General features: G+C 42.5%; 1 protein-coding gene across 1 annotated transcript in view; it reads right to left on the minus strand.

The window, feature by feature from the left end:
- KIF5C (kinesin family member 5C) overlaps positions 1-22,650 on the minus strand; it is a 171,130-nt gene that overhangs the window by 70,376 nt on the left and 78,104 nt on the right. The window contains exons 5-11 of the mRNA XM_003359416.4: positions 21,436-21,484; positions 21,123-21,178; positions 20,357-20,444; positions 15,746-15,870; positions 13,037-13,141; positions 12,537-12,685; positions 809-957 (exon numbers count right to left, since the gene is read on the minus strand). Coding sequence (XP_003359464.1) covers positions 809-957; positions 12,537-12,685; positions 13,037-13,141; positions 15,746-15,870; positions 20,357-20,444; positions 21,123-21,178; positions 21,436-21,484 — 721 coding nt within the window. The remainder of the gene's footprint in view (positions 1-808; positions 958-12,536; positions 12,686-13,036; positions 13,142-15,745; positions 15,871-20,356; positions 20,445-21,122; positions 21,179-21,435; positions 21,485-22,650) is intronic.

Genomic DNA, 22,650 nt, shown 5'->3' on the forward strand with positions numbered 1-22,650 from the left:
AGTACCAAACCCAGCAGCAGAGGGTCTGAAGAGTGACCTCCAACTATCCACTATCCCCTATACATCAGCCTGCCTTGGTTTAGTTCAAAAAAGAAAAAAAAAAAAAAAAAAAAACACAAAAAAAACCCCAAAAAAGGACTTCCACTCTCTAACCTCTATCACAAAGTGAAAGCCACTGAAATAATCCGTCTGCGCTTGGATCAGGAAACCCCTCTTCAACGCCTCACCCACAACCCACCCACCACTGCATGTCAGCTCTCTGAGATATTTTCCTCAAGTAGAACAAACCAAAGAGAATATTTTAGGGAAGAAGAGAAACGAGTCATGAAACAAGCCTTTAAGACTCCATTTTAGGACAGAACTTCTTCAGGAATCTTCTATTTCCGGCTCTGAAGAAGCAGAGCATGAAGATGTGTTGGGCAAGAAAATGCAAATATTGGCCGGAGGTGACTTTTAACCCCAAATCAATTATAAAACTCGCATAGGAGAGAATGACATTTTTCATTTAATCAAAAGCAATCAGAGCACCAAAGTCTCGGGCTCTGCCCTCTAAACCTCAAATGTGGCTACCAGAGGTTAATTCCAGGGGTGGCAAGAGGTGCATCTCATTGGAAATAGATTAAGACAACCTGGCAAACAGTCACTTGCCCACACGAAGAATCTATGTCAACCTCAGGGATAAGAAAACATCTGCAAGGCAGAACCAAGCACCGCCATCACACCCTCTTTCCCAAATGTCCCAGGATGCCAACTGTCATAGCAAAAACAAAGTACACACTCATGCCTGTCATCCTCTTGTTCTTCTTACCATTTCTCCATCTGTTCAGCTCCATCTCCAGATGCTGGATAACATTCTTCAAAGTCTTGTTTTTCTCTTTCTCTTTTTCGTATTTCTTCTTCCATTCTTCTGCTGTCAGCTCCAGGTTCACAGAAACTGTATTTTTGATGGTCTTAGCCCTGGGTGAAAACATATGGGAAAAATTCTGAGCATAGCTACTAACATTTATCAAATCAGGAATATAATTCAGACTCTATTTCTTTGTATGCCAGAAAACTAGGACTTGGGGAGCAGGAGGGATCCTGCACTTTTACCTACTACCCTCCACTTCTATTATAATGGCACCATTACTCAGAAGGTTCCAAACTCACCTTGTCCTTGTTTTTGTCCTTTACCTCCTGCCAGTCCCTAAATCCAATGTATTTTCATTCAACTTGTCTCCTGGGGTCATTCTTTCTCTCTTCCCCACCACCATCTCCATCCCCTTAGCTACCACCTTAGTCTATGCTCTCAGCACTAATTTATGGTGACAGCCTTTTTCAAACATGCAGCATCCCCCTTTAAGCATTTTGCATACCCCTGCCAGATTCATCTGCCCAAGGAGTTTCCTTTCAATTCAAGTCACATCAATGAAACACTGGGGATACACCAAGACAAATGAGACAAGGTCTCTGGCCTTAGCGCTTATGGTTTTCTCGTACCAATAAACACACAGCCTAAATCAATTGTTTCTCTTCCTTCCATTTGGTACCTAGAATAATCAACACATGCGTCACAGAACACGTGGGTCACAATCGACTCAGGCTGGCTAGGTTAAACCATTGCTCCTTGCTGAGCACACCCCTACCCACCCACACAACTGTCACCAAGCAGGAGAGGAGGGCCCAATGTTCTCAGATCACCCCATTTTTCAAGAAAAGTCAGAAACTGAGATTTGCATTTGTATCTCCCAGTTTAAAACAATTTTTCAAAATGATGTGTGGGGGGAGTTCCTGTCGTGGCTCAGCGATTAACGAACCTGACTGGCATCCACGAGGATGCAGCTTTGATCCCTAGCCTCGCTCAGGGGTTAAGGATCCCATGTTTCTGTGGCTATGGTGTAGGCTGGCGGCTACAGCTCTGATGGGACCTCTAGGCTGGGAACCTCCATATGCCGGTGGGAGCGGCCCTAAAAAGACAGAAAGACAAAAAAAAAAAAAATGATGTGTGGGACAAACAAACATGACTAATGGCTACCATTTTACCACTTGTGGTGTAAGAGCTAGAGCGACCTCTTAGGGCAATGGCCTGGAAGAAGTGTGATGCCATGAGGGATGTTTGGACAGTACCTCGAGGGAGCAAGAGGTGAGAGCTAAGCCAGTGGTGGCTCCAGTCAGCACTAAAAGCAAAATACATTGAGACACCTACTTATGCACAGAAATGAACACATGCAAGCAGACTTGTCCAATTAAAAAGTAAATTGAAGATGGCAGAATTCCTTGTACTCTGAACTTATTAAGAAGTTAAACCTTCATTTAAAAAGATGTGATATCCTGATTTATTTGCTACTGACTTTTTCATTTTAAACTCCCACCAGTTCTGTCCTGTCATATTTGCCAGCACTATCTGATGTGTGATTCAGGTTAATTACTGTTGTCATGAAATGACATTTTGGACATGACTTCTATTTCAGTGAAAGAAATTCAGCAGTCCTCACCAGTGCTGCAGATGTCATTTGAAAAATTAATTCCTAAAGCAGACAACTAAATAACCCAACTGTCAAAAGGGGAGTTAAACGATTTCAATGTAAGACTCCACTTAAGAATTAGTATAATTCTCCCTCGCTTACTGTAGCTTAAGGCTGCTGTCCCCAGAAGTGCTTCAACTCTCATTTTTCAAACGGCAGCAATTTTATTGCTACTTTAAAGACTACGCCAGTATGACACTCTCACCTCACCTTCTGACATCCTCAGGCGTGTCATGAGCATTTCTCAGACACCAGCACAAATCCAGCAGCATTCCATTATCAACTTAGTTAAGTCGGGAAGTGAAAAATAACCTACGGCTAAAATGCTTGTGGACATTTAAGGGTATACGCTGACGCTACTAAGCTTCTTCTTCATCATAAAGAATTTCTTGATGATTTCCAATGATACCAGAAAGGGAGGCCTACAGCATTTATGCGATGAGCAGACCCAACAAGGCTGTCACTGGTATAACTGCTCCTCATTCTCAAAGCCCTTTTAAGTTGCTGAGAAAATTCTTTTCCTCCCACTTCTATTGTAATCAGAGTCCTGGCCGGAAATCATCTACTCAAATTGGGAAGACTTTAACAAAGGTTGGAAGCGGTGATGGGAAATAACAAGGGATAAAGTGTACCCCACATTAGTGATGGGGGAGCCATTATCACACTTAGGTTGAAGGGGGCCTAGAGGAAGGGAGTGATAAGAAGGCTGACCAAACTCAGATCTAGAGAATAAACCAGTGGTTATCAGTGGGGAGAGGAGAGAGGGGAGGGGCAAGCTGTAGGTAAGGGAAGTAATTTGCATACAAACTACTATGCATAAGATAAATAAGCTACAAGGGTATTGTACAGCACAGGGAATAGAGTTAATATTTTATAACAATACTATACACGGAATATGTCCTTTAAAAATTATGAATCACTGTACTGTATGCCTATAACTTGTGCAATATTGTATATCAACTTCAAATAAAAATAAATAAATACAATTTAAAGTCCTTAAAAAAAAAAGATGGTGCTGCCCAATGGAAGCTGTAACCACCTTTAATCTAGGAACACAACCAACCTAAAGTGACCCTGCAGGGAAGGAGTCACGAAAGTAATACCCTGACTTCACTCTCTTCTGTCCTTCTGACTTTCTGCCCATGTTCCTTCCTTATCGGTGGATCCTAACTGGAAGCCTGAGGCAAGGGAACCCATCGTAGTTGTCCAAACTGGTCACCGTGCCAGGATACAGAGCAGAGCAGAGATGGTACAAAAACAATCCAGAGAAGCAGATGGAAGATATACAACCCAACTCCTATCTGGAACTGAGAACCATGGTAGGAACATGTCTTGTACCATTGCTCTCGATGGACTTCATTCAGTGCCAGATGAGGAAGAGCATCATGCCTCTCCATCTACTAAAGGCAGACTAGAAGAAAACAGCGAACACTGATTGGGGGAGAGAGTAATTCTCCCCAAAAGCATTCTACTGATTTAAAATAATCTGAAATAAAACCCCAGGAGGTTTGCATGTGTATATAGAAACGGACAACTAGTACTCAGCCATGAAAAAGAATGAAATAATGCCATCTGAAGCCACATGGATGCAACTACAGATTCTCATACTAAGTGAAGTAAGTGAGAAAGACAAATATATGATATCACTTACATGTGGAATCTAAAATATGGCATAAATGATCCTATCTATAAAACAGAAACAGACTCACAGACATACAAAACAGACTTGTAGTTCTCTATGGGGAGGAAGTGGAATGGACTGGGAGTTTGGGGTTAGTAGGTAAAAACTACTACATTTATAACAGATAAGCAATGAGGTTCTACTGTACAGCACAGGGAACTATATCCAGTCTCTTGGAATAGGCCATGATAGAAGATAATATAAGAAAAACGTGTGCATATACATTCACCCAAATGTACACTTTGCTGTACAGCAGAAATTGGCACAACACTGAAAAGCAACTATACTTTAATTAAAAAATAAATATAAAAAATTGACAACCTGATTCTAAGATATATAAAAGAAATTAAAAAGGCCAAGAATAGCAAGCACCATTTTGAAAGACAAAGCTAAAGGATGCAATATCTACACTTACTATAGAGCCACAGTGATTAAAACTGATTAGTCCAGCCACTTTAGAATAGAAACAGAATAGCTTCTCCAGAACAAGACACTCATAGGCACTTAGTTATACAGCCATTGGTTTACAACGAAGGTGGCCACACAGCACTATGAGAAAGGATGGTCCTTTCAAATTATGTGGTGCTGGGGGTTGGGGAGGCGGATCATGAGCTTTATCGACTCTCCTAATAACGTTAAAAATTCCATTACAGATGGATCATATGCATAAATGTGAAAGTTAAAACAAAGCCTCTAGAAGAAAACAGGAGAACACCTTCAAGACCTCGGGATAAGGAAAGATTAAATGTTCCCTAAATAGAACAGAAAGAACAGATCAATTTGATTTCATTAAAATTAAAAACCCCTCTTTATTAAAAGTTACCATTAAAAGAGTTAAAACATAAGCTACAAAGTGGGAGAAGATATAAACAATCCATGTATCTGACAAAGGATTTACTCAGAATAACCCCTATACATCAATAAGAAAAAAGCAGACAGGGAGTTCCGTTGTGGGGCAGCAGAAATGATCCCTGGTCTCGCTCAGGGGGTTGGGGATCTGGTGTTGCCATGAGCTGTGGTGTAGGTTGCCAGAGCCCCTATAGCTGTTCCACCAGCTCTAACCATAGGACACACTGAGCAAAATCCTAACCAAAAGGTAGTTAAGGGAAGAACCTTAATTAATATTACCACTTAACAGCAAGACCTACTTAGCACAGATGAGTCAAATCTTGAAGGTACAATGACCAGGGTATGTGTTTTGCAGTTTTTCTTTGTTTCAGCTTGCTTTAGAGAGTTAAGCACCACTTAAATAATATATGATCTAGGCTTGCACCAAATACATGTCTTCTCCCCATGGGAAGGGAACTAGGACCTAGTTTTCAAAAGACCTCAATGCTAATGAATGTTAACTACCTTTGGAGAAGGTAGATCAAGCCCAGCAGACAGACAGCAGAGGCCACAGGACCTCTTGCACATAGATCCCCACACAAAGACAGTTAAGTTCAAAAAAGGAGTCTATCAATATAGTTCACTGAAAGATGGAAGGAGGAAGACTCTGCCTCCCTGCCCTCACGTGCTCTGTTATGGCCTCTCCAGTTCCTCTATCACTGAATTTGCTCAGAAACAAATGCCCAGGCTTCCCAGACTTCTCAGCTCAGTCTTCTCAATCGTGTCCATTCTACCACCTTCCTTAAGTCCCCATATGTGATAACACTCTATAATTTCGCAATTGACCCAACCCTTGCTGAACAGGAGAAGTCCTAGAACCACTGGTTCACATCACTCTGCATCCTGATAAATCCCACCCTACCTATTTCCCCAGTAATTGCCCACACTCATACTTCCAGGCAAACATCTGTTCCAAACAATATAGAAACAACATACTGCTGGGGCTTCTTCAAATTACTGTGGCCTCCCCTGGAACAGCCAGAAAGATTTTTGTTCTTGGTATCTTCCTACCTCTTGCTTTCAGCATCTTCTTTCCCTCTCCAAGAGAGTACTAGCATTTGAACAAGGAGCTCTAAACAAGCCCACACCTTCAGTGCATGGAATAAATCCGTAATGTGTGATGCCCCGCTGTGAATGGTGTATGTGTGAGAGAGATAAAGAAACTGAGATCTCCCATTTGGTGGAACAGGGTGGTTCAGCATCCTTCTCTATGAATCAGGGTTCTCCAGAGAAACAGAACCAAGAGGATAGATGATGGTACATAGATGGTAGAAGATAGGTAGATGTATAGATAGATACACCTTTTATCTATCTATCTATCTATCTATCTATCTATCTACCTATCTATCTACCTACCTACCTACCTACCTACCTCCCTACCTACCTACCTACCTACCGGAATTGGCTTGCTAGAAACTCACACGGAAATCGATGTTGCTGTCTTGAGGCAGAATTTCTTCTTCTCCAGAAAACTTCAGTGTTTGCTCTTAAGGCCTTCATTTGGTTAGAGGAGGCCCACCCATATTATGGAGGGTAATATATTTTACTTAAAGCCAACTGATGGTAGACATTAACCCCATCTACAAAATACTTTCATAGCAACACCTAGATTAGTGTTTGATTAAATTCTTGGCTACTACAGCCTAACCAAGTTAGCACATAAAACCATCACACATTCTCATCTGCTCCAGGTCCTCGTTCCCATATAACACACTTAAACTTCTCCTAGAAACATGACTGCCGCAAAGCACCTTCCCACTTCCCAGTAAGGCCATGTCCCTGCTCGTGAGTGGAAGATAAAGGGAGAGAGGAATGAGAAGCTCTCAATTTTGTCTTCTGAAAAGCTCTAGTCTCTGGAGAAACATTAAATGATCTACTGCGATGAGGATTTGGCATCTGGTTAAACTGTCATCCACAGCATCTCTTCCTCCAAGAACAAAAATTAACCCTATTGGTGTTTTCGCCACCATCCCTCCAACAAAGGATGATTTGAGTCTTTCTCCATTTTATATCAAAACTGTAGCCTTGGAGTTCCCGTCGTGGCGCAGTGGTTAACGAATCCGACTAGGAACCATGAGGTTGCGGGTTCGGTCCCTGCCCTTGCTCAGTGGGTTAATGATCCGGCGTTGCCTTGAGCTGTGGTGTAGGCTGCAGATGCGGCTCGGATCCTGCGTTGCTGTGGCTCTGGCGTAGGCCGGTGGCTGCAGCTCCAATTCGACCCCTAGCCTGAGAACCTCCATATGCCATGGGAGCGGCCCAAGAAACAGCAAAAAAAAAAGACAAAAAAAAAAAAAAAACAAAAAAACTGTAGCCTCCCTAGGCCATGCGCTTGCTCTAGTCTTGCAGGAACTTGTCTCAGGCTCTGGGGACGTGAATTTTGCATGCACACCACTCAGGCTCTGCCTAATCCAGCTGCTGTTAAACTGAGTATGAAATGGCACGATTTGGAGTTCTGTTGTGGCTCAGTGGGTTAAAAACCTGACAGTATCTCTGAGGACGCAGGTTCAATCCCTGGCCTCATTAAGGATTAAGGGTTAAGGATCCAGCATTGCCATGGCTGTGGCGTGGGACCCAGCTGCAGCTCCAATTTGACTCCTAGTCCAGGTACCTCGCAGGCATAAAAAGAAAAAGAAAAAAAAGAGAGAGAGAGACATGGCACAACTTTTTAAAAAAGTGCACATTAGGAAAAGAAAAAAAGAGTATTACTTTTCCTAAACTGTCACTTCTCCTTTCTCATTTAACATACAAATAAAACTTTGAATTATTCATGCTGGATCAATCAAAACTCTTGGTGTCAGTGATGTGCTGATTCAGTCTTTTTCTAAACGGATTGGTCTGCCCCCTCAGGGATCCCTTTTCCCTCATTACCACCCCAAATCAAGGTACGTTAAATAGGCTTCCAAGATAATTGGGCGACTTGAGTCACTTCTAAAACTTAAAAAGTATCCTTCTCGAATTGTGCTGTAGAAGTACTTTGGAAGAGTAATTAAAGACTAAAAAATGAAATGCTGGAAGCCAGATGAAAAAGAAAAATCAATGAAAGTGCTCTAATTTGAGTTCCCATCCCTTAAAGCAGAAAGTGTTCAGTTTCCTGACAGAGCACAGCTTTTTGACTCTCTGTTGCCTGGAAACTCAAGTGTTGCCTCCTTGACCAAATGAAAAGCTATTTAAGAACACAGAAAATGGCTCTCCTTTCTGAGCACATGGCTGGGCATTCAGGGGCCTAGAGGAGACAGGCCTGACCCAACAGAGGAGCCAGAATCCATCATGAAACCAAGAAACAGACATAGTAAAATGTTTCCTTTAAATTCTAGCACCTATGGAGTTCCCGCCGTGGCACAGCGGTTAACGAATCCAGCTAGGAACCATGAGGTTGCGGGTCCGATCCCTGGCCTTGCTCAGTAGGTTAGGGATCCGGTGTTGCCGTGAGCTGTGGTGTAGGTTGCAGACACAGCTCGGATCCCGCGTTGCTGTGGCTCTGGCGTGGGCCGGTGGCTACAGCTCCGATTCAACCCCTAGCCTGGGAACCTCCATATGCCGTGGAAGCGGCCCAAGAAATGGCAAAAAAGACAAAAATAAATAAATAAAAATAAAAATAAGTAAATTCTAGCACCTAATCTAGAATCCTAAGAGTGCTGACTTGGTAGGCTGCCCTCAGGCATCTGTACACTCATGTTTCTACTGCTTCAAAGGCCTTCCTATTGTTTTATTCAGAGCATCACTACAGTAGAACCAAGCAACAAATAAGGACTTGCTTCACGTCCTTGAAAGAACCTTGTGGCAAGAACTAAGGAACTTCATGCTGCTCTTAGGTTCGGCTACCCCTGCAACAGGACATAATGAACACTCGTTACACTGAATTTGGGAGGTGCCTGGCAGTCTTTTCTGAGTTCAAAGTGCTTAATCTCATTAGCTATCAGATACCATGTCTAATCCACTGTTCAGACTTGTGTCTGCTGTGTAATTGGGTTCAATGTGTGTATTTAACAATAAAGCAGACCTTGGCCCCACAGAGAAGTTAGATGCCCTTGAAGAATCCATTAACTCAAGGATGGAGGCAACTAAACCTCATGCATTTCTAATTATAGGCAGGAGAATTAACCAGACCTAAACCGACCAAACTTCTGAACATCAGGTGTCATAGTTCAGCACCCGCCCTAATGTTCTAAGGAATGTATAATACATAATAATCCTTAGATTCATCTGTTCCTTCACTTGACAACATTTATCTATAGGTCACCGACTGTGTCCTTGTCATTCTGGGTGCTTGTTGGGGCAAGTGATGCCAGTGATAAACTACTTAGTCCCTGTCCTCACGGAGCCCAGTGTCCAGATGACTCTGATAAAAGATTGTAGACCAATGTCCTATTTCATAGGAAAACATAATTGAAATACTATTTATTTCCTAGAACCCCACATTATTAGCAGCATTTCTTTAATCATTCATTCCAGAAATTTAATTCTACTCCTACGTCATTCAGTCCTCATCCTTGTATCACAGCCGTTTCCTGCCCATTATGTCACCTTCGGTTAAGTCGCATTCATGACCACGACTTTTTCAAGTCTGCTGAAAGATGGAGGAAAGGGGAAACTTGGAAGCACTGAACACCTCATTACATGCCAGCCCTTGTGCTAAGGAAAAACTGAAGCAACTCATTTAATCCTCCCAGCAATTATCAGAGGTAGGCATTATTTTATGTCTTCCTACTGGTGCAGAGACTGAAGCTCTGGAGAAGGAAACAAGAGAGAGAACAGGTCGGGCAGAGTCTGCTTCAGACCCAAGAAACTGACCCCAGATGCCTGTGGTCATCAAAGTTCCCGATCAAGCAGCCTGCATGGATGAGGCTGTGGGTGAAATGACACAGCCTCCATCCTACAACATCCCACAAATTAAGTTACTTACTAGCTGTGTGGCCTCAGGAGCAGGACCAAATGGCTGAGAGCCTAAGCCTCAATTTCATCCCCTGTACAAAGGGGAGAGATGCCTATCTGATAGAATTTCTAGGAAGATGTTGATACGCCCAGCATGTGCTAGTTCCTTAAAAAAAAAAGTGTTGGGGGAGTTCCCATCGTGGCGCAGTGGTTAACGAATCCGACTAGGAACCATGAGGTTGCGGGTTCGGTCCCTGCCCTTGCTCAGTGGGTTAACGATCCGGCGTTGCCTTGAGCTGTGGTGTAGGTTGCAGACGCGGCTCGGATCCCGAGTTGCTGTGGCTCTGGCGTAGGCCGGTGGCTACAGCTCCAATTGGACCCCTAGCCTGGGAACCTCCATATGCCGTGGGAGCGGCCCAAGAAATAGCAACAACAACAACAACAACAAAAAGACAAAAAGACAAAAAAAAAAAAAAAGTGCTGGAAGAGTTCCTGTTATAGTTGGGTAACAAATCCAACTAAATACCATGAGGATGAGGGTTTAATCCCTGACCTCGCTCAGTGGATTAAGGATCTGACGTTGCCATGAGCTGTGATGTAGGCCATAGACATGGCTTGGATCCTGCATTGCTGTGTCTGTGGTGTAGGTGGCGGCTGCAATTCCACTTCGACCCCTAACCTGGGAACTTCCATATGCTGTGGACATGGCCCTTTAAAAAAAGGGGGTGGGGTGGGGCTAGTGATAATGCTGATGCTCTGATGGCCTCACTGCGATCAGAAGAACATAATCATTCAGACTTATACCTAAAACCACCACCAGCAGCACCCTTCAGCCAAAGCCCGTGCCCCAGAAGGGCTCTGCCTTGCAGAGATTCAGAGTGTTTTCGCTTTGTGGGTGAGACAGTTTAAAAAAGAGATGTTCCCTTTAAAAATGCACTCAGTGTTGGTTTCCTCAAACAGTCTTCAGAGAAACTGTTAAAGCTTCAGCTGAAGAAGCCAGGAGAGATGGGGCAGGCAGAATGATCATCACGTATTCTATGTTCCCCACAAGCGGATACTAGTTTATAGATACCCCAAGACCCTTAGGAAAAGTAGCTGTTATCCTACTGCAATCTGTTGACTAGGCATTTGGCTGATGAAGGAAATGATTTGAGAGGAAGCAAAGGACCCAAATCCAATTTAAAAGGAATATTAGTTCTACAACAATTCAGCTTAATTATTATTTATTTAGACATCCCACAGGTGCCATGACTACGTAATTCTATGTTCTACTGAGGGTTCAGGAAATGACTGGGATTTAATGCAGTTTAAACAAGCCATAACAATCTCCCATCCAGAATGCCCACTGCCATCTGTCCTTTCTCTAGGCATCTTACACTATTTCTCAGGCATAACCACACAACATACTCCCAGGAGGAAGGCAGAGGGAAGGCACAAAGCAGCTGGAGCCCGCAGAGAACTGCTCACTTGTCTAAAGATCACACGGTGGTTTGAAGGGAATGATGACAGTAGAATCCACATCTCCCAACCTCAGGTCTGTGCTGAGCCCACTGGCACTGAGCATGCTCAGAGTGCCCCAAACCCCAGCACCCAGGCACTCTAGCACCTGAGGTAGCCATGCAGGGAGGATGGGGCTGAACACCTTAACCTGAGGGACCATGCATGAAGGAGGTCAGGCCTTAGGCAAGAAAGGAAGGCGTTTCCTTGGAGTTCCCTTGTGGCGCAGTGGGTTAAGGTCTGGAATTGTCACTGCAGCCGTTGAGGTTTGATGAAGGTTTGATCACTGACTTCTGCATGCCATGGGCGTGGCCAAATTAAAAAAATGAAAGGAAGGGATAAACTAACCCATACCCGTGAATGTTGTTGTAGGATGACTGACTGTCCCTGCTGCCTACCTAGTAATACTTCCCAGACATCTAGGAAATCTTCAGATATTTTGGAAGACGAGATGATGTATGTGCTGTATATCCTACTCCCAGGGTGAATATTAGGATTTCTTTCCCCCGTCCTTTTATATTTATGCAACTACTCTTCATTCACATAAGTTTCAGTTGTTCTATCAGCAAATTTGCAATGGATCCCAAATACTAAAGTTGTTACTGGTGGTAATAGTATTACCAATCGTAGCTGGTAGTAACCAGGCTTGAGTTGAACACACTTGAAATCCTGTGAACCTGAAAGTTAGACTGAATCCATGAAGAACAAAAGTAACACGCTACTGATTACCAACAATCACATTAATAATGAGCTTGAGTGTTTCTTTAGCATCATACCTTTGATAGGTTATTGTTATTATTTTTGGTCACACCTGCAGTACGTGGAAGTTTCCCAGCCTGAAATGGAACCTTCACCACAGTTACAACCTGTGCCACAGCTGAGGCAATGCTGGATCCCACTGCACTACACAGGAACTTCTCCTGCCCATGATTGTAAAATGTTCCTGTGGCCGCAATAAATGATGCCTCTAGTTTACAGATCACCTGATAAATGCAATTTACTAACAGGCTGCTTCATCCTGTTTCCTCTCTGACCACTGGCTCCTAAATCCTAAGGTTCAGCTCAGAGCATAGATCATGAGCGACCACACCTACCTTTGTCCAAACATTAGTGTTGACTTGGTTTCAGCTTCATTGAAGACTGAGGGAGAACAACAAATCACAATGGTGGTTCTACAGTTCCCTCCCAGAGAGTCCTGAAGAATTCGAGTCATTTTGCTGTCCCGGTATGGCACGTGTGTTTTCTAATTAGGAAAAAAAAAAAAAAAAATGGCTATTACAGCCCATTCAAAGGAAAATACAGAGGCAAGCAAGTTAGTGATGAGAAGTAGGCTAGAAATGCTAAATAAGAATCTGTTGCTTGGTCTTTGGATCTTGCCCATTCTGGGACCTGGGTCATATGAAATTAGCGTCACCATTCAAAGATCTGAATGGGCTTGATCTCCCAGCAAGCAGGGTGTCCATAACCAGGACACCCCCGGCCCTTTTCAAAGAGACACAGAATGAATCTCTAGGGTATATGGCAAAGAGAGTACATGGGTCCAAAAGGCAACTTCTCATAATATCACTTAATAGACGGGGATAGGACCACTTACTGTCCCTTCTGCCAAGGCAGAGATCACGTTTCCCAGAGCAGACAAAGACTTATTGATATTTTTCGCTTCGTCGAGAACAGCTCCCTCGGCACCAGTTTTGCTGACCTACCAGAGAGAAGAGGAAAACAGTGAGCTGCCCTGGACAGCAAAAACACAGAGGAGGAAATTCCAACTCACAAGACAGCAAGCGGGGAGATTGGGGCCGACGTGAATCCTCCTGGAATGCAAGGAAAAATGAAGTAAGAATCATGGTGCTAAAACCTTCCCTTGTGCCTGAGACTGGGGATTTGTTCTCTCTTGTTGTCATTTTCCTCTCAATTAGGTTTTAGGGGAATGGCTGAAATGCTTCAAGTGCTAGAGATGCAGATGCTTTCCAGGGAACATCCATCCAGGGAAACCAGGCTCCCAAAGTGCTGTCATGACAGAAAGGCTAGAGTCCTACAAGACTGAACCACAGCCTCCATGCAGGCCGTTAAGAGAAAACGCAGTTCTGGCCACAATAAATGGGCGGAGTATAAATCACAAGCTCCCACTTCAAGAAAAAGACAAGAGGAGGTTGGGATGATTATCCAGACTCTCTGCTCCTTCTCTCCATACTCCCATAGAAAGGAAAAAAGGAAACACCATCCAGAAGGAAAAACACTCAACATGGAAAGTCAAGAAAGTATATATTACATAGGGAATAGTCTTTTTTTCCTCCACAGTTAGAGGGACCACACACTGTTCCTCCTTGGCTGTGTTATTACTGGTAATTTCGTATTTACAGCATCTGCTCTGGGTAGACAGCAGTCCACAGATGCTAGAAAAAAGGGAACTCAACATGATTCATAGCCCTGCTGACTGGGCAAAATGACACAGGGGGAGCAGCTGCTCCCTGAAGAAAGAAAAGTGGGGAAAAGATGTTAAACTGCACAAAGGTGGATTTCAATTACGTATAGAGGAGAAAGTCTCAGTGACGGAGATGAATGCATGTGCAGGGGTAGACTTTTTCCAAAAAGGATAGAGTCTCATCTCTCTGGAAATCATATGTGAGTCCCTTGCTCACAGAAGGAGAAATCACAGAGCTGCTGGATCACAAACAGGAACAGTCTATTCACTCGGCGCTGTTTAAGGTGCTTTCATATTTGAGCATCTTAGCTCCACGAAATATGCAAGACAGGTGCATCACTTTCCTTTCACAGACAGGAAAATTCCGAGCTCCAGGGACATCAAGTCAGCTGCCCAAGGGAAGAACACCATTTAGGAGAGATGAGGACTAAGACCCAGAGGTCTCTTCTACCAGATCACGCAGACACATTCACACAGACACATCTAGGGCAAGGAAAATAGATGTGAGCATAAGAAATGATGTGCAGGACCACAGCTTTAAAATGCCTCATAAATATCATACGCAATAACCACTGACACTGAGCAGGCCTCCGCTTTCAACTGCCAGCATTCAGCACTTTTCAGCAGAATCTAGGCCCTAAGTACTCATCTCTGTGCTCTAAAGGGAAAGGGGGCCAGCTTGGGAAGAGAGAAAGGGTCACTGGGTGTTTCGTCTGGACCCACATGACAGGGGTAGCAGCCAAGTGGATGCTAACAGTGAATCTAGAAGTGAGCCATGCTGCCCTACAGTCCCCTTCTGGTGGGCATCTGCTTAAATAAAGTTATAAGCCTGGACAAGTACAGTTTTTGATTCCCAACTGGGACTGTCCAGATGATCTTCTGCTCAAGGTCGTATGAATGCAGACAGGAGGATAATCCAAGTAGCTGGTACTTACATGGATATTAGTGGCCATAACTTGGCGTCTGGCAACTCAGTGGTGGGAGCAATAAGTGGGGATCAATTACACAGTTCAGGAGACTGACCAAGCTTCAGGGCCGGCCCTGATGGGGACAGCACGACGTCAGCGGTGAGGGAGGCCACGTGGTATTGTGCACAGGGACTTGCTCTGTGATGTCACCCAAGGCAGGCAGTGTCTCCAGCCCGGGTGTGGCAGTAGGAGCCTCTGGTGGGGCTGTGGAAGTGGGACTAGGAGGGGCAGGTGGGAGTTTCTGGGAAGCCTATTTGGTCTGGAGCATGGCCTCAGCCAGTGCCTGGGAGAGCGTGGACAGGGTACAGATGCCCAAAGAAACCTCTGGCAAGATCAGAGAAGTGTCAGGACTCATGGTTAAAACAAGGGCTCCAGGCCCCACAGCTTGAAGGGAATGAGGCCACCCTCGCAGGACACCACCAGCTCATGCCTACTGCAGAGAAGCAGGGCACACAGGATGAGCTCCACGTTCCAAATCTTCCATTCGGCCCACACATCTACGGAGGCAGGGCCATCCTGTCCCAGCAGCAAAGCCCTTTTCTGGTTCATATGAATTGGTTACAACACGGAGATCTTTCCTGCTCTGAAAAGTTCACCTCCCTCCCTCATTTGTGCAGCTGCTTTGCCAGGCTAAGTCCATACCAACACTGGCCCACTGTCATCATCAGAGCTTAGGAGGAAGAAATCAGAGCTGCCACTCAAAGCACCTCCTGTGATGTGAATAGGGGACTTCAGGACCAGAAAAGAAAGAACAGGGAAATGAAGGTTAATTTTAATAACATCTTGGAACAACATCAGAAACTGTAAAAGCTCTTTAAAACCAGGGAATAGAAAGACATAAAAATTAGACCATTGCACACTGAAGCAAATAACAGGGGGAAATTGTGGATAATACAAATAAAGAACCAATTACCTTTTCGCTCCCAGCCAAATCAACCAGATACAGCTTTCCACTGAGTTTTTTTTCAGTCTCTACATTCTCTTGTTTAATATTAATCAGGAAGATACTGTGACTTCTAGAGCTGTGTTCATTCATGTCTGAAAAGGAAAATAGTTTACTGCTCTACAAAGAACACACAAATTTGTGTAGCAAGCCTCTCAATACAGAGCACAACGAATCATGCCTACTAGCTCTAGGTTTTTAAGTCCATTCAATTTAAAAAATTATCTGAGACCATGATTTCTTCTTAAAAGCAATGCTTATTCTAGAAATAAAAGATTTATTTTAATTTTTATTTCCTGTTTATGGTCACAACCACAGCATATGGAAGTTCCCAGGCTAGGTGTCGAATTGGAGCTACAGCTGCCAGCCTACGCCATAGCCACAGCAAAGCAGGATCCGAGCCTCATCTGTGACCTATACCACAGTTCATAGCAACACCAGATCCCTGACCCACTGAGCAAGGCCAGGGACCGAACCTGAATCCTCATGGATACTAGTCGGATTCACTTCCACTGTGCCACAATGGGAATGCCACATAAGCTTTCTTAAGGAAGGATTAATATATACCCTTCTTCTATAACTCATGCTAAGCACACAAAAAGTCTCGAAGGTTAAATATACTTCATGAGGACCAAGTATATAAAATCTTCTTGGAGGCAAGCAGAACACCAGCAACTGTCTTACTCAACCCCCACTAGTAATCATTTCTTTCTTTCTTTTTTTGCTTTTTACGGCCACACCTGTGGCATATGGAAGTTCTCAGGCTAGGGGCCAGATTGGAGCTCCAGCTGCTGGCCTAAGCTGCAGCCTCAGCAATGTGGGATCCAAGCTGCATCTGCAACCTGCACCACAGCTCATGGCAATGCCGGATCCTTAACCCACTGAGCGAGGCTAGAGATCGAACTCGAGTCCTCATAGATACTAATTGGGTTTGTTACTGCCGAGCCACAAGGGGAACTCCGGTTTCTTAAAACTATCTAACCAAGGGTTCCTGTTGTGGCTCAGTGGGTTAAGAATCTGGCTAGTATCCATGAGGATACAAGTTCAATCCCTGGCCTCATTCAGTGGGTTAAGGATCTAGCATAGCCGCAAGCTGCAGTGTAGGTCACAGACACGGCTTGGATCTGGTGTTACTGTGGTCATGGTATAGGCTGGCAGCAGCAGCTCTGATTCAACCCCTAGCCCAGGAACTTTCATGCACTGCAGGTGCAGCCCTAAAAGAAAAATCAAAACAAAACAAAAAAGCAAAAGAAAAAACAAACAACAACAAAAAAAACCCCATCTAACCAGATTATATGGGAAAAAACTCTGAAGATTTCACAAAAATGTGAAAACTAATAAATAAATTCAGCAAAGTTGCAGGATGCAAAAGCAATACATAAAAGTCGGTTGCATTTATATACCATAACAATGAATAATCCAAAAAGGAAATTAAGAAAACAATTCTATTTAAAATAGGAACAAAAATAATAAGATACTAGGAATAAACTTAACCAAGGAAGTAAAAACTTATTCACTGAAAACTATAAAATGTTGCTAAAGGAAATTTAAGAGGACACAAATAAGTGGAAAGATAACTCCTGTTCTTAGATTGGACAACTCACTACTGTTACGATGTCAATACTAACCAAAAGTAACCTACAGATGCAAAGCAATCTCTATCAAAACTGCAATGATTTTTTTTTGCGGAAATAGACAAGTACATCCTAAAATTCATATGGAATCTCGTGGGACCCTGAATAGCCGAAACAGTCTTGAAAAAGAATAAAGTTGGAAGGCTCACATGTACTGATTTCAAACTTACTACAAAGCTACAGTAATCAAAACAGTGTGGTACTGGCATAAAGGCAGACATATAGACATGAAAGAAATAGAATAGATGGCCCAGAAATAAACCGTCACATAATATGGTCAAATAATTTTCAACAAGCATGTCAAGACCATTCAATGGGAAAAGGACAGTCTCCACCAAACTGAAAACTGGATATCCACATGCAAAAATGAAATCTTAATCTTAGTCTTAGTCTTTCCTGTAAGGTCATATATAAAAATTAACTCAAAAAGAATCAAAAACCTAAATGTAAAAGCCAAAACTATAAAACTTTAGAAGAAAACATAGAGGAAAAGTTTCATGACACTAGATTTGGCAAGGATGTGACACCAAAAAACACAAGAAACAACAGAAACAAAAATAGATATATTTAACTTCATCAAAATTTAAAACTTTTGTGTGTGAAAGGACACTATCAATAGAGTGAAAAGACAACCCATAGAATGAGCGAATATATTTGCAAATCATGTATCTAAGGGAATGAGATCCAGGGTATATAAAGAATTCCTACAAATAAACAACTACAACAAAAAAGCCAAACCATTCAATTTTTAAAAAATAGCCAAAGGACTTGAATAGCATTTCTCCAAAGAGGATGTACAAATGGCCAATAAGCATATGAAAAGATGCTCAATATCACTAATCATTAGGAGAAATGCAAATCAAAATCTCTACTTCACACCCATTAGGATGACTATTAAAAGGGAAAAAAAAAAGCAGAAAATAAGTATTGGCAAGGATATGGATAAATTAAAATTCTTGCACACTGTTGGTGGGAATGTAATATGATACACCTGCTATGGCAATTTCTTAAAAAATTAAAAGTACAATTACCATATGACCCAGAAATGCTACTTCTGGGCATATATCCAAAAGAACTGAAAGCAGGAACTTGAACAGATATATATACACCTATGTTCACAGCAGCGTTATTCACAACAGCCAAAAGTAAAAGCAACACAATGTCTATCTATGGATGAGTGGATAAACAAAATGTGGTACATGCATACAATAAAACATTATTCATCCTTAAAAAGGAAGGAAATTCTGATACATGCTACATCATGGATGAACCTTGAAGACATTATGCTAAGTGAAACAAGCAAGTTACAAAAGGACTTGTACTTTTCCACTTAAATGAAGTACCTAGAGTTGTCAAATTCATTGAGACAAAGCAGAATGGTGGTTACCAGGGGCTGGGAGGAGGGAGATAATTATTCAAAGGGTATAGAGTTTCACTTTGAGATGATTAAAAATTCTGGAAATAGGTAGTGGTGATGGTTGCAAATATTGTCAATGTACTTAATGCTGCTAAATTGTACACTTAAAGTGGTAAAAGTGGTAAATTTTATGTTATGCATATTGTACCACAAAACAAAGAAACCCACCTTACCAGAATGATAAGAAAAATAATAATGCTCTGGACCAGCAGTTGTGAACCAGGAGGCCAAGAGATGGATTGTCAGGTGTGGCATGAATGATTCATGATTAACAGTAACTTAAGAAACAGAGCGCAAAACTTCTTTACAAATGAGAGAGGCTATAAGAGTATCAGCCTTACATTCTTCCCCGGATGTGTAAGCAGAAGAGAAAGTAGAGTTGAACCTACACTGTATACAAGTCTAGGTTTACCTATGAAATTTGCCATATAGATGAATACCCTCTGATACATTTGTTGGGGTAGAGAAGCAGTTGAGAATTACAGTTCTGGGTCAAAGAATCATAGAGCAGGGGGTGAAAAGGGTGAAGGAGACTTAAAGAGGCTAGACCAGTTAACCAAGCAATGCTTGAATCTCTTCTACACCATGGGGAGAACTTGCTACCTCTCCAGATAGCAGGCTTTGCTTGAAGCAGCTAAAAGGACTGGAGTTCTTACAGTAGTTCAATCTGTTGCAGCTGTAACAATCCTGGGTGGTCTACCCATTCAGATCAAACAAAGCAAGCTGACTCTCATTCTTAATGTCAGCACCTTGAAGGTGTTAAGAATATGGTAAGAAATACTGCATTGTTCCCATGCCCTCCTCAGATATTTTTCCCTCTTGGACACTAGAAATCCTTAGTTCTTTCAGGTCCTCTTCATAAGGACCTGGACCTCACTCTCATCTGCCCATATTCCTCTAATTAAGACAGAGAGCCCCCATCTTCTCATGGAACCTCTGCTGCTCTAACACCACATGACCTGCTTCCCCGAAACGTGCCAAGTGAGGAACCAGGAGGTAAATCAGTCGTCTTGACGGTGTGTATTAATAAGGATCCAAAATTTACAATGAAACTCCCAACTCTGCTTTCTGAGTTCCTGCATGTCTTTCCTTTCCTTGTTTACAGAGGGCAGGAACCAAATATGATTTCATTCCATGGGTATGACTGGCATATAGAGTCTGCTGGTTTGGATTTAAAAACAAAAACAAAAAAAAACAATTTTAGCAATAACACATATAAAATAAATAAATCTAGAAGCTTACTTCCTCCCAGCCCCTTTGGTTGGTTGGTTGGTTGGTTGGTTGGTTGGTTGTTTTTGTCAGTGTTCAGGCTTAGGCCCAGTGACTGTCCCCCAACATTTCCAAGAGTCCCCTGGACAGCAGGAGGCGCTGTTTCCCATGAGCCACCCAGGGACTCTGGTTTGAGCCACTGCTTTCCTACCACCTTCCCGTTCATTATTCCATTCGGATCTCATTACCCCACCCAATCTGATTGGTGGGCAGACATTTGTGTCCTAAGTTAGAGGAGGGGAAACACCACACCAGGCTTACTTGTTACAGCCACATGGCGGTTTGCTTTGCCTTCATCTATCACATCCATGACTTCCTCGGGGCTTGACACAAACCGCTCAGTGCACCCCTGCAAGACAGTCAGATCAGGTTCATCACTGAAAAAACTGAAAAGCAACAATACTTTGAAACAGTTAAGCATTTCCCCATTTCTCTTCTAGAGCTGCTGATCAAGAGAAAGGCTATAGCCTCAAGCCAACAACTTCTCCTCCTCACCTAGAACTTTAATGTTACCTTTAAAAGAAGTCTGAACAAACCCTAGGAAACCCAGAAGTAAACCATAAAAGTAATGCCTGATTTTAAATACATATCAATACTCAATAGCAAAGGAGACAGAAAATAAAAAAGAAAATCAATGACAGAAAAATAGATGAAATCTTGCTTTGCCTTACATTCTTAGCCACAAACTTAGACACTGAAGTCATAGATGTAACGCTATCTTAGGCTTTTCCGAATTGCCAGGTATGACAACTGTACTCAGTACCAAAGCCTCTTTAAATGTGAATAATAAATGTTTGTTCACTTCTCCAGTTCCTACCTCACGTGATTAGACATCTGTGATAGATTTACATAGATATGACTGAAAAAATTAAATGTTGATTTTTTTTAACCAGATGAATATTAAACATAAGGAATACAGTTAAATGTCCATATGCACTTTATAGATAATGTTCTGGGCATCTTATGTAACACTCAGACAGTGACTGGAGAGAAATCAACTACATCATTAATCAAGTTTTCCTCTTACCTTTACATATGGGACTCTGTTTTTATCTTCATGAACAGCCAAGTTTGTCTTGGATACTACAGAGATGATAATGATGACATGCAAAGAAGAAAAGGTAAAGACTATATTAGAAGAAAAACAGAAACTATTACAGAAGATAGGCAAATCTAATCTCTTTGCAATAACTGGTTTAAGTCGCGGCTGAAAATAAGCAGAGAGCCTGAAGGCAATAGAACATCTCTATAATTTCTTAAACAGAAGTGCTGTAAATCATTTCAACCTCCCTGGACTTTAGTTACAGAACACATAAAGGACTAGAATTCAGGTTCCTCACCATCCAGTAAGTCCCTGATTTTGTCCAAGTAGATTTCAAAGTAGGAAACCTGGAAAAAAAAAAAAAAAAAAAAAAAAGATTTTGAAAACAGAAATGCCATCCTTCAAAAACATCACTATTAGAAATTGTAAAAGCATTTTATCATGCCATTGAAGAGTAAGCAGAGGGAAGCTACAAAGTGGAGATTCAGAGTCCTAGAGGGCACAGCTACAGCCAACTCCCCAGATTCCCCTGCTTGTCCCCCTGCTCTGAGTGCTGCTCAGTGGGCCAGTCTGCATCCCATAACAGAGCACTAGGGTTCCCTATGGTTCCAGCCAGGTGTTATTTATATCTTCGCTATGCAGCCTTCCAGGAGGACTCTACCTTTACCCCCAAATGAGCTCTAAGCAAACTTGTAGGTAGGACAACAGCTGGAATGGAACATGCTCTTTACAATACTCTCAGTATAACTGTCAACGATCGGTAGCCCCTGCCTTAGGCATGATGTTGACAGTCTTATCAGACCAGAGAGGGATCATGTTCCAAACATTCACATGAAGAAGGTAGGGCAGTTTGCTTGGAACTGCAGAATTGTAACAGGGAGAGAGGTGGTGATAGTGGCCAGTTTGGGGGAGTCCAGGAAGAATTTGAACCAAATATAATTTAATCAATGACAACTGGACTGAGAGGGAAAGGAAACCTTCCAATTGATTACTCTCAAAGTTCAGTCGCAGCACTACCTATATCAGCATCTCCCAGGAGAAAACTTGATTAATGATGTTTAAATTGCCCTGAACCCCGCTACTAAATCAGAATCTCCAAGAATAGGACTTAAGAATCGACTTCTAAACTCCCCAGGTGATTCTTATCTTATCTCAGGCTGACATCTGAGAACAACTTTAACTAGATATGTGATCCTGGAATATTAATTCACAAGTAACCAAGGCCCTAGACCTCAATGCTGCTTTCTGTCAGATGAAGCCATTAGATTTGATGGTAACAAAAATTCCCTCTGGGATTCTGTACTCAAGTGTGGACTTGCCTTCTGCTGACCAGATCAATTTTTCTCTCCCTCAAGTTCATGGTTTTGGGGTTTCTTTTTTGAAATCTAAATGGAGGATTGGACCCCAAAAGGTGTTTTTTAAAAACTTGGTAAAACAGTTGTAAAGTTGGGATGTAACTCTACAGGTAAAATCTCACCCCCACACCCCAGCTCTGGACTAGTCTTGCCTCCAG

Source organism: Sus scrofa, chromosome 15, assembly GCF_000003025.6.
Source record: "Sus scrofa isolate TJ Tabasco breed Duroc chromosome 15, Sscrofa11.1, whole genome shotgun sequence".
NCBI lineage: Eukaryota > Metazoa > Chordata > Mammalia > Artiodactyla > Suidae > Sus > Sus scrofa.